General features: G+C 46.7%; 1 protein-coding gene across 1 annotated transcript in view; it reads left to right on the plus strand.

The window, feature by feature from the left end:
* LOC124554941 (argininosuccinate synthase) overlaps nucleotides 1-13,402 on the plus strand; it is a 154,419-nt gene that overhangs the window by 74,892 nt on the left and 66,125 nt on the right. The window contains exon 4 of the mRNA XM_047128641.1: nucleotides 9,878-10,123. Coding sequence (XP_046984597.1) covers nucleotides 9,878-10,123 — 246 coding nt within the window. The remainder of the gene's footprint in view (nucleotides 1-9,877; nucleotides 10,124-13,402) is intronic.

Raw genomic sequence — 13,402 nt, forward strand, 5'->3', positions numbered from 1 at the left:
CACTGTACCTATAGACGTTGTTTAAATCCAAGTAAAGGATGTAATTTAAATCGTTAATATGGCCTGTACTCCTCCTCACTCATTCACAGGTTATTTGCATTGGCATACCTCTGCATGCATTGGCAAAGTCCCCCACGAATCCTGCGTTCAAAGAAGAGCTACATATTAACATCATTAACAGTTCAGTGCTGATACATGTTATTCTTAACACTGCATCTCACGAAAGGCCTGACACAGTGAAATAAAGGGCAGGATCCAGATACTTTGTGCGCAGGCATACACACCGGAATTTCTTAGAAATCTCCACGAGCAGGTGTACATCTGTGTTCACATAGAATCTAGCATATAAGGGATGCCGGACTCATGGTAGACCTTCACTGTGTGCTCATACTCTGCATCTGTTATGGCAGTGCCTGTTAGTTTACTGGAGAATGTGGCTATGTAAGGCAATGCGGCTTCATAGAGTCTCTCCGTCGAATAAAGGTATTCGTATGGAAAAACCACCTTATTCGTCACAAGTTGAAACTTAGCATCATCAGTGTATGCAGCTCTGACGATATGCGTATCCTCCTGATCTGACGAAGTTTCTGAAGAGGTGCTTGCATGAGACAAAGCAAATCCCAGAAACAGAATGTTATTCTTGTTGTGATTGTCTTGGAAAAATAAATGTGCTTTTCAACAGCATCAAGAATAAAACTTGCCTTGTCATCCCTCAGATCGAAATCATCCATGTGCTGTATGGGAAAGTGAGCATCATACTCACGCAAACTGTGAAAAAAATGGGTATGTGCCATGGCAGTTGGTAGTTCAAATTACATGCACTGTGAGCTGCACTGTGGAAGTTCTAAGTTAGATACCAATTGTCTGTACATGGAATGTCCACTTCTCTATCCAAAAGCAGCCCAGGAATGCTGCTGAAATAAATTCTATTAACTTCCTAAGCAAGTTTTTTAAGCTCAGTGGGCAACCATCTTGCTTGACTTTCCCTGGTGTATGATTCGAATCTGTCATGACTGGAGCCACACGATTATACAACTTGATATGCTGCTGCATATGGAGATGCTGCTCTGTGAAGTTATTATGGGAAGCGGTGGGGTCACCTTCACAACTTGCCACGGGAGCTTGGAGGCACTCGAAGTCAGCGAAACGAGGAAGGGACATTGCGCCTGGTGATGGGGATTCTTAATCTTTAAGAACCTTTTACTCTGGGTAGGCATATCCACGCACAGAGATTATAGGCTAGAGCAAGCAACGAGGTGCCTTTGAAGATAGTTATTCTTTGTAAATGAGTTGAGCCATCTATGCGAACAGTACATTGACCATTTATTTTTTGACATTTGTGAGGAAACTAGGTGGGACATGCTTTTGATCCACACATAGTGTTGCTACTAGCCCTTGGAAAAGAGCAACTGATCTACCTGTTTGGGGCACTGATTGGCTAATTGTGAAAAGTAGAAGGATCCAAGTACATTATGCTTGACTTCTGTTTCCTGCAAAATGTGTTCATGGTCATATCTTCTGGCTTTCTGTCATCAACATCCAGGCTTTAAACATGAACTGAGTAATCAGGGCTCTGCCTTTCGAATTTTGGTAGGTCATGGAATTTTATGCGGAATGAGATGCATTGGAAATTGTAATACCTGTGAACATCAGATGTTTGGTATATGTCTGTACAATTTGAAAGGTAACACTGTTTGGACTATATAAAAATGGGTGAGAATATATGCAAAAATTGTATTGTACTGGCTCCGTCCCCGCCGCAGCCGCAGTGGTCCACAACCCCACGACGACTACCGTAGTCCACTTCACCCCTCCGCCGCCCCACACCGAACCCAGGGCTATCGTGCGGTTCGGCCCCCGGTGGACCCCCCCCCCCCCCCCCCCCCCAGGGAACGTCTCACACCAGACGAGTGTAACCCCTACGTTTGCGTGGTAGAGTAATGTTGTTGTACGCGTACGTGGAGAACTTGTTTGCGCAGCAATCGCCGACATAGTGTAGCTGAGGCGGAATGAGGGGAACCAGCCCGCATTCGCCGGGGCAGATGGAAAACCACCTAAAAACCATCCACAGACTGGCCGGTTCACCGGGCCTCGACACAAATCCGCCGGGCGGATTCGTGCCGGGGACCAGGCGCTCCTTCCCGCCCGGAAAGCCGTGCGATAGACCGCACGGCGAAACGGGCGGGCTATGCAAAATTTAGTTTACTAACAACATTTATTTTCCCAAAACAAAGACACATAAATTATGCTAAACGAGTTTTTGTTGTACACTGTAAACAACTAACAATTGGTTTAAAACACCAGTGGACAAGGACCCTTGGTGGCAGAAGTGAATCAAATGCTCTGGCCCTAAAAATGTGGGTAACGCAATCTGAATTGATCTGACGCTGAGCAGACTTTGATTGATGATCTGCAGAAGTTTCTCAATATTGGTGCAGCTGAGAGCAAGTGGCGATTGAGATCTGTATGCTCTGACAAGGCTGGAGTGGCATACGTTATCCTGTGATGTAACCTGCAGCTGGCGAGTGTGCGCGGCAGAGGCGAGACGTGAGGCGGCACCTGTGAATCGACTGCGGCCTCGAAAGAAATGCAAAAATCTCACGGTCTAGCGATCAGGCAGACGGGTCGCAATTTGCTCTCTACCAGAGTCCTGAAATCACGGTAGATTTCAGTGTGTGACACACCGGTTCGCTGCTCGTACCAAGGACCAATTTGGCTCACTTATACGACAGAGTGCACAAGGATACCAAACGTCAAGACTGGTAAACCAAAAACGAATAAGTGTGCTCTTGGCAAACGAGTAGTCCGAGACATTTATAGTCACACTGTCGGTACAGTAAGAACTTCACCACAGGCTCCCCAGTCGAAACTACTCGCAAGTGAAGTCAGTCTCAGGACAGGTCCCAAGCACCACCCACACGTGCCAGAGCATCGACCACAAGTCCCCTTACCAGACCAAAGTCCAGCACCCGAGAGCCTCGCACCTCTTGAGAAAAAAAATCTGTTTTCCCGTTAAGTGTACGAACGACACCGCCCTCTCACCGTCTTGAGCCAATCATATGGGCTCTAGAGGCGCTAAATCTCCCCTCCCACACGACAGCACAAACTCCTGTCGAACCAGTGCAAGTGTTAAGAAACTCACGTCTCTAGAAAAAGAAGAAACCGTTAATTATTGGCTTTTTTAAGTTTTCGTGGAGGGGTAAGATGTTTTTCTCTGAAGTCGCGTCGCTTCCCGTGGCAACAAGCAAACAGATACAGTCTTGTAGATCTTTATCTAAATCGCCTGTGCCTTGGAGCTTGCTAGTCGTAGCTATGAGGTGTAATAAAGATTCTATCTCTAAACGTTTTTCAGACGCCGGAATTCTTATAAAACCGAGGCGGCCAATGGAAGTGGGTCACAGGCCTATTTGCAGTATCGGCGAACACAAAAACTTATGGATTTTTATTATACGTGGCTCTGCACACAATGCCTGGTTTATGACTCCACTGTGAAGACGCGTCCCTTCAGTCCGTCGCCCCCAGCCCAGCCTTTGGCTGGCGCCAATGCAAGTATTGTTCTGCTGTAGACCTGTGTCAACAAGGGGCTGCTCTGTCTGCCCTGTACGGCTGTGGGCCTGTCCGGCAAGATTTACTGAGGGATGGGCTCTCTGCCAATTGCTTCAAACTCCCAACATCCCATTTCTATGAGCTAAGAACCATAAAAATAGCTTATGCTTTTATAGGTCTACCAGACTCCATCAACATCTCCTCAGGCCGTTAACTTTCTAGAGCCTCGCTCAAGGTGCGTCAGGTTATAGTAAAATCTTTAATAATTTTCTGTATACTAAAAGTAGGTGAGAGAGTATTTTGTCCTCTCTCAAATTTGCCTTTTTAGGGTAACTGCTATTGCTAGCAGGGAGTGACCATGCAAAATAATATATATCCCTCTCATCTAGAGTCTAGACATAAACACATGCCTGTTTAGTGGCAATATCTACTGGAAGAGGGGTGTAGCTGGATCCCTCCAGTAAGTGGAAGAGAGACATGCAAGTATATGTTAAGGTGAAGTATACTGCTCAACAGCTTACCGGACTCTCTTACCCATGTTTCAGAAAATGGGCCAGCCTGATGCTCTTGGTTAAACTTCTGGTGATTACTCATCCTTAGATATCACATCATTAGCCCTCCCCCCCCCCCCAATTTGGGGGCCAGCAAGCACAGAATAGTCCACTGTGAGTGCAGGACCTACTTGGTGGTATGCAACAGTGTGGGTGGGGTTGCTGCCGTTGCTAGACACAGCACGATGTCCCAGAAGTTTCCGATGGTGCTGACATTTACGATATGGGTCTTGGAAGGTGCTGAGGGTGTGGCTGAGACCACAACAAATGGACCAGAGTAGTGATGCCATGCCATAATCAGTTCTGTGGCATTGACAGCCTGGACCGCATCACTGATGACATACCAGACTGTTGCACACCAGCTGTGGGTACATCGCAAATGAAGAACTGGGCTGCTAGTTATGGAGATATCATTGATGATGGGCTGTGCTGTGTGTACATCGTCACAGATGATGGATCAGGCTGCTGCATGTCCAGCTGCAGATGCACCATCATCGTCAAGTCACTTGTTGTTGCTGCTGCAGGTGCAGTTCTGCCTCCCATTATCTTCTCCATATCACCAGAAAAGAAGAAATGAAGATATTATGATGCTGGGGCGATATCACACAGACATAAACACACACACACACACACACACACACACACACACACATATATATATATATATATATATATATATATATATATATATGACATGAACCACGATCGACAGACTGAGCTGTACTGGATATTACTGGAGATGATGGTGATAACTTCCCATGCACTTATATATAAAACTATCATGGAATGGACTGAGTCCTCTGGTCCAACTGAACCGACCAATGACTGGAAATGGTCATTTTCGGCTGCTTCATGTTCCCAAAAATCAATAGAATTTTTTTGTGAATCACAGTGCACCATGTCACCAGGCCATAAGTGTTCACAACTAGATTGAACAACATTCTGAACAAGCTGAGCAAATGATTTGGCCACACATCGAACATTTATGGGACATAATCAAGAGGTCAGTTTGTGCACAAAATCCTGCACTGGCAACACTATCGCAATTATGGATGGCTATACAGGCATCATGGCTCAATATTCCTGCAGGGGACTTCCAATGACTTCTTGAGTCCACGGCACATCGAGTTCCTGAACTACAATGGGCAAAAGCAGGTCCAACATGATATTGGAAAGTATACCATGACTTTCATCACTTCAGTGTATTTCAGTGCAGGTGCGCGGTATATCACATTTTGGGTCATACTGGACTGCAGCACGTCCAGCAAATACTCGTCCAACAGTTTACAGGCCTTCCCCATTCATGGTAGAAGTGCTACCCACTCACTCATGTGCCAGCTGCCACCAGCTACCGCTAGCCGCCATGAGGCCACTCTCTGCAGAGTCGTGCCTACACACCTGCTGCTGGGGCGATATCACCAGCCGCATGTACAGACATATCCGCTGCTGCTCTGCGCCGGCCGGCCGTCACAGCTTGGTTGGTTCAAATGGATGGCTCTGAGAACTATGGGACTTAACTTCTGAGGTCATCAGTCCCCTAGAACTTAGAACTACTTAAACCTAAATAACCTAAGGACGTCATACACATCCATGCCCGAGGCAGGATTCGAACCTGCGACTGTAGCAGTCGCGTGGTTACGGACTGAAGCGCCTAGAACCTCTCGGCCACCGCGGCTGGCGGCAGCTTGGTGTTGAGTGCTGACTGTGATGCACTGTGCATACATGCAACTGTATATAAAAAAAGGATAGTGACATAGACGTGGAATGTATAGAGAACCTTGTATGGGCCCTCAGATGCAGATTGCTGTGGGCAGGTAGCGCTTCAAGAAATGTGTTGTGACCCTGGTGCTCAGTGAACCACTCGGGCAGTGTAAGCATCCTGCAAGAGCTTTTTAAAAAAAAGACAATATCATTTATCGATAATCCAACTTAAAGGTATTTGTACATTATCTGAACGCATATATAATCACTTACGTGTCCACCTTTTTCCTTAGTCTCGGATTAGCTGGGCAGTCATAATCTTCAAGTTTCCAAACTGACACAGTTTAGAAAATGTCGTGAAGCAACAAAACTTTGTCTTGGTCTTTGATGTAAACAATGTTGCCATTGTGATGGTAGAATCAGAGCGATGTTACCATTTCTTCGTCGTCGTCCCACAGCTTTCGTTGGTGATGATGCGTTAACCAGGTACCCATCCGTTGATTCTTGGGACTCCGTAGCATTCTAAACGCTTTGGTGATGCAACGGTAGTTGAAAACATTGTCAATACCCATCCAGGGTTGTTGAATACAATGAATGCAAAGTCTTTAAACACGAATTGTTGATATTTGTTGTAAAAGCCCTGCACGTCTGCGACTGTGTTCACACTTTGAGGTGTCATCGTTGAATTCCTCCAGTGTGCAGTAGCACGGTCACGTTTGTACTATTTTGGAGATAAGACCGCTTCATCTGTAAGTACTTTGCTTATAAACGTGGCCGGTTTTGCAGCACTGTAGGTGCATCATCAGGTGCAATAAAATCAAGTCATGTTCTGATCGAGAAAAGAGAATGAGGTAACCCAGCGTTCACAGTCACCAATGAACGATCGGTAAATTACTTCATTTTATTGCACCTGATGATGCCGCTACAGTGCTGCGAAACTGGTCATGCTTACAAATAAAGCACTTACAGCTGAAGCAGTCTTACCTCCAAAATGGCATATCCAGGCTATTGCACCCTGACTAAAAAGTCTTCTGCAGATTTGTACTGGTCGCTGCACAATTCCAGTGAGGGGTGCTTAATTAATAACTGGATTGAACAAAAATAATGTACATGCCATACTGGTTGGAGGGAAATTGTCTGATGATTCAGACTCAATACGGATATCTATAGGACGTACCTCAATACTCTAGTTTTGCTTCGAGCAATCAAACACAACAACAGTTGCTGTATCTTTGAACTTCTGTAGGCTGAGCATACATCCAAATTCATCACCTTGAGTACATGTCATACAGTAGACTGATATTATCATTGTTCGAGCCGTGCTTTAGACTACTGTACAGGAAATACACTGAATTCAGTAACACTTTTGGACCGGTTAGGCCACAGTTCTCAAACACATTCCCTCTCCATTCCGTCTGCAGCCCAGAACAACGAACACAGATATTTCTAGTTGAACCGTTGTCTTACTCGACCGGCTGTGTCTTGATGTCGTCGCTAGAGCTGGATACTCGTAGAGTCCCCATGAACAGAAACTTAATGGCAGCAGAACTCCATAATTTACCCCATGTAAAAGTTTCAGAAGATTCTCATCTGATATTGGTATGTGCGGTGCTTTCCACACTAACTTATCCAATACAGTTTTATATTGTGCTGCTTTCGCTCCTTGAAAGTACATATTATTATTTGTAGCTCTTCAAATGAGGGTCATTTCCTACTTGACGTTCATAATGACACACTTATTATCTTCAAAGAACCCCATAAGCATTCTGGGAGGGATACACATATAAAGTGATTATTTATCGATCCATCATTGAAGCATCCTACATTTTGAAGAACATTCAAGTCCAAATTTGATGTGGATGCTTAAGTTTTGAGTTTAATATGGTTCCAATCTTTCTTATGCTGTCAACTTCGACACAATTATGTCTGTATCGTATTTCCTGAAACAGAAAGGTGAACGTGTTGTGTGTAATCCGTGATGTTTCTGCTGGAGCGCCTCCATCAGTCTTCATAAATGTACTTTCCAAGCATAGGAAACTGCTGCTCGGAATTGTTAATTCATCATGATGTTGAATCAGAATACTTATTTCATCGTTACAATTGAATATCGCCAAAGCAAAACGTTTGTGGGAGATAGATTTCTGACTGGTGATTTGTTCATCATGTTGAACTAGAGTTGTTATTTCGAGTAACATCATTACGAAGTTGCAATGATATCGACTTGAGGTCACAAATGTGTATGAAATCTGATGGTACTTAACTGCTAAGGTCGTCAGTCCCTAAGCTGACACACTACTTAACCTAAATTATCCTAAGGACAAACACACACACCCATGCCCGAGGGAGGACTCGAACCTCCGCCGGGACCAGCCGCACAGTCCATGACTGCAGCGCCCCAGACCGCACGGTCGACTTGAGGAACTTATAATTCTGACGTGTTATCAACTTGTCCTTCCGCTGCATGATGGAACACTGCCTGGTGTGTAGGCTGGTTTTAAACTTTACAGCCATAGTGCTACTGCTTCAAATGAGCATGTTCCATGATTTCCTTCCCTCGAAAATCAACCACATTCCCGTCTTGGCCAATGATGTTCAACTTGAGATGATGTAGGCCGGCCGCGGTGGCCGAGCGGCTCTAGGCGCTATAGTCTGGATCCGCGCGACCGCGCGACACTTTTGCTCTTACTATATTAACATGTAACGAAATTAACTATTCTTCTTTGGATCTTCTGTGTTTCCTCTATGAAATGAAATGATCGTACGGCATTACTGACCAGGAGACACTCTCTGAGATAGTTCGGCCGCCTGATGCGAGTCTTTATATTTTACGCCATTTTGGAGACTTGCGGGACGTTGGAGTTCAGATGAAATGACCAGGAAAACACCAATACCCAGTCCTTGAGCTGGGAAGGCCAGGCCCAAAGAATCTAGAGCAGCAACGCAAACCACTAAACCACAAGCCTCACAGACCTGTACGAATCCTTTCTGGTATGGATCACAGACTGACTAGCAATATTGGAGCACTGGTAGAACGATCGTTTTGCCGATGGACCACTGTGGTGTCACCGCCAGACACAACACTTGCTAGGTGGTAGCCTTTAAATCGGCCGCCGTCCGTTAGTATACGTCGGACCCGCGTGTCGCCACTATCAGTGATTGCAGGCCGAGCGCCACCACACGGTAGGTCTAGTCTAGACAGACTCCCTAGCACTCGCCGCAGTTGTACAGCCGACTTTGCTAGCGATGGTTCACTGACAAATTACGCTCTCATTTGCAGAGACGACAGTTTAGCATAGCCTTCAGCTACGACCTAGCAAGGCGCCATATTCAGTTACTATAATTACTTCAACAATGTATTCTGAGCAGATAATATTGTGAATCATGTACCGTCAAGACCGACGTTCATCATTAATGGATTAAAGTTAAGTATTAAACTAATTATGTCCGCTTTCTGAATTCTCATTCCTTGTCATGTTCCAGACTTCACGTCAGTATAGTTCTTCCCTCCTCACGCCAGCCTGCGTGAGCTAAAACGCGTGCACTTCGGCCTCCACTCGTAACACGGTGTTGGCTCTTCTGCTAACACAAAACCACAATTCCTCAGGATTCTTACAGTGAATCTCGGTCTGGAGTCTGCCTTAGCTGCAATTAGTTACATGTGCCGTTGCACTTCAATCTGCTTTGTACGCATACTCCTAGATGTTTTATGGATACGACTGCTTCCAGTGATTTTTCAGCAGTTGAGTAGTCGTACAGTAATAGACCTCTGTGCCTACTTATGCGCAGTATGTTACATTTGTGTATGTTGAACGTCAACTGTCAATCACTGCACCGAGCGTCTGCCCTCTGAAAGTCTTTTGATATTTTGGTACAATTTTCTAGCGTTTATAACAATTCTTTGGGGTACACCCAAAGCTAATTTTAGGTTTGAAGATTTCTCTCCACTGGGAATGACATGCTGTATCGTGTTTGCTACAATTCACACAGCCGGTCTGATATAGCCTGCGCTCTTGTTTTATTCGTTAGCCGGAAGTGAAGGTGTAGATTCCTGCAGTTACATTGTTAACTATTTGACGCAGGTGATAATAGAAGACTTGCAAGAGGAGTTTGTGCGGGACTTCGTGTGGCCGGCGGTCTGTGCCGGGCTGCTGTACGAGGGCCGCTACCTGCTGGGGACTTCTCTGGCGCGGCCGTGCATCTCTCGGGGCCTGGTGAAGGTGGCGCGCAGAGAGGGCGCTCAGTTTATCTCGCACGGCGCGACCGGCAAGGGCAACGACCAGGTGCGCCTCGAGCTCGGCTGCTGCGCCTTGTGGCCACAGGTCAAGGTACGTACCACCAGCCACAGTCGCCTTTCTACCTCTCTTTGGACTGGTCCCAAAAAAAATATATGTAATTTGGGCCCAGTGGAAAAAGGGGACAGGTTGCACCTCGGACCCTACATCTGCAAAAAGGAACAATCACATAAACATATTATTTGAAAAAAAAAAGAAAACGAACTATTTTGCTTATTCCGCCATCTCTCTGCCGTTCGTCTGGGATTAGTATTACTTCTTCTTCGGATATTTCGGTTGATTATCTTACTGCCATCTTCAAGGTTACCAGCCAAAATATCGAAACAAGAAATGATGCTATCCCTCATGCTTGCCCAAAACATAGAGGGATATTCTGTCCACCAGGAGAACTTCAAGAAACACGACACTTATTTGTAGTTGTTTCAATAATTATTTATTTTTGTGGCCTAGGGTTTTCGTTATTACCCCACTGTCCGGGTTAACTGACAAAGCTGATATTGTGCATAATGTTGCAAACATTAACACCAAGGAATATACATTCGTTGAAGAAACTAATTGCAAATGCTAAATATACAAAATAATACACTCCTGCAAATTGAAATAAGAACACCGTGAATTCATTGTCCCAGGAAGGGGAAACTTTATTGACACATTCCTGGGGTCAGATACATCACATGATCACACTGACAGAACCACAGGCACATAGACACAGGCAACAGAGCATGTACAATGTCGGCACTAGTACAGTGTATATCCACCTTTCGCAGCAATGCAGGCTGCTGTTCTCCCATGGAGACGATCGTAGAGATGCTGGATGTAGTCCTGTGGAACGGCTTGCCATGCCATTTCCACCTGGCGCCTCAGTTGGACCGGCGTTCGTGCTGGACGTGCAGACCGCGTGAGACGACGCTTCATCCAGTCCCAAACATGCTCAATGGGGGACAGATCCGGAGATCTTGCTGGCCAGGGTAGTTGACTTACATCTTCTAGAGCACGTTGGGTGGCACGGGATACATGCGGACGTGCATTGTCCTGTTGGAACAGCAAGTTCCCTTGCCGGTCTAGGAATGGTAGAACGATGGGTTCGATGACGGTTTGGATGTACCGTGCACTATTCAGTGTCCCCTCGACGATCACCAGTGGTGTACGGCCAGTGTAGGAGATCGCTCCCCACACCATGATGCCGGGTGTTGGCCCTGTGTGCCTCCGTCGTATGCAGTCCTGATTGTGGCGCTCACCTGCACGGCGCCAAACACGCATACGACCATCATTGGCACCAAGGCAGAAGCGACTCTCATCGCTGAAGACGACACGTCTCCATTCGTCCCTCCATTCACGCCTGTCGCGACACCACTGGAGGCGGGCTGCACGATGTTGGGGCGTGAGCGGAAGACGGCCTAACGGTGTGCGGGACCGTAGCCCAGCTTCATGGAGACTGTTGCGAATGGTCATCGCCGATACCCCAGGAGCAACAGTGTCCCTAATTTGCTGGGAAGTGGCGGTGCGGTCCCCTACGGCACGGCGTAGGATCCTACGGTCTTGGCGTGCATCCGTGCGTCGCTGCGGTCCGGTCCCAGGTCGACGGGCACGTGCACCTTCCGCCGACCACTGGCGACAACATCGATGTACTGTGGAGACCTCACGCCCCACGTGTTGAGCAATTCGGCGGTACGTCCACCCGGCCTCCCGCATGCCCACTATACGCCCTCGCTCAAAGTCCGTCAACTGCACATACGGTTCACGTCCACGCTGTCGCGGCATGCTACCAGTGTTAAAGACTGCGATGGAGCTCCGTATGCCACGGCAAACTGGCTGACACTGACGGCAGCGGTGCACAAATGCTGCGCAGCTAGCGCCATTCGACGGCCAACACGCGGTTCCTGGTGTGTCCGCTGTGCCGTGCGTGTGATCATTGCTTGTACAGCCCTCTCGCAGTGTCCGGAGCAAGTATGGTGGGTCTGACACACCGGTGTCAATGTGTTCTTTTTTCCATTTCCAGGAGTGTACATTCACTATCATACAACAATAAAGTAAATAACTGGCAGATCCTTTGATAGTGGGGCACAGTTCAAGAAAAAGGACACTACAGTCAGTCAGCTTTAGCAGTAATGAAAAATGTGAAACGCTCGTTCTCCTCCTGTCCATGGAGCTTCTGTAGTGTTTGGCCGAAACCCACTCTCGATCACGACCAGAATCTACGCGAGACAAATTACGCGACATATTGCTCCGTAAAATTCCTGAGAAACGTGTCTTGGAGGACCCGGATTATTTCTATGCACTGATTCATAAATACTGTGAAGCTAAATAAGGGTCACCAGCCTCACCTTGACCTGTGAGATTGGGTTAAAATAGTGACTGCTTCTAGATTTGTCATCGTTGCCTTGCAGCAATCCAACTACTTTCAAAAGTCTCCCAAATCTGACCTCTGGCTCAGATGACGAACACCCCCCCCCCCCCACCTAGTCAGTCACTACACCAATACCAACCAGTTTCTACCATCTCCTCACACACAGCACAACACAGCATCACAGTAGAAAGTAAAAAAGCGTAAGGACACTGACATTATCTTCTAATAACCTTCGCCAAGTCTAATTCGTTTAAAAAGCAACACCTCGGCACTCTTCCACACAGCCTTTCTGCTGAGTCCGCGTATGCCCTCTTTGACGGCAACACGCGCTTTGAAAACAGGCAAACGAAAAAGCCAGTGCCTCCACCACAGCACGGGTATGCACTCGCCAACTCTTTCGAAAATTTCCACACAGAAAGTTTTTCATCACTAACAACCGACTTCGGAAATACCCACCGCAATAGCCACTATAACCCAGAAGGCTCTAAACTTGCCTCCTTCTTCCCACGAGAGCTGACGATATCGCCGGCCCCAAGCTGCTCCACACAATTATTTTAAAGGGCAGGCGTTTGGGCTAATCATCCTCCAGAGCAGAATGTAGGAACTTCCACTGGCCATTTCCTGTTAATACTCGCTGTGCCGCTACATCATACTTCTTCCTGCTGATACTCTTAGAACTATGTTTCCCAAAATACATTAAGAAACACAGGCCATCCAGAGGAAAGCACTCGCCTCTGAAAACAGTAGGGTCGGGCAGATGCAAACGTTAACGTGAGCATGGTTGTTCACCTACCCCCACTGCACCCCCTACTAACAGCTGCGCGACTGGAAGCCATATTGGTTTTGTTGTATTCCGCTGGTTTCTTATTATAACCTCCAGTAGGACGTTTCTAGGCAATGGCACACTGAAGACATCATAAACACATCTGTCTCTGTACGGGTTCTTATAATTAAATGTCAGTCAG

The sequence above is a fragment of the Schistocerca americana genome, chromosome X, assembly GCF_021461395.2.
Source record: "Schistocerca americana isolate TAMUIC-IGC-003095 chromosome X, iqSchAmer2.1, whole genome shotgun sequence".
Lineage (NCBI taxonomy): Eukaryota > Metazoa > Arthropoda > Insecta > Orthoptera > Acrididae > Schistocerca > Schistocerca americana.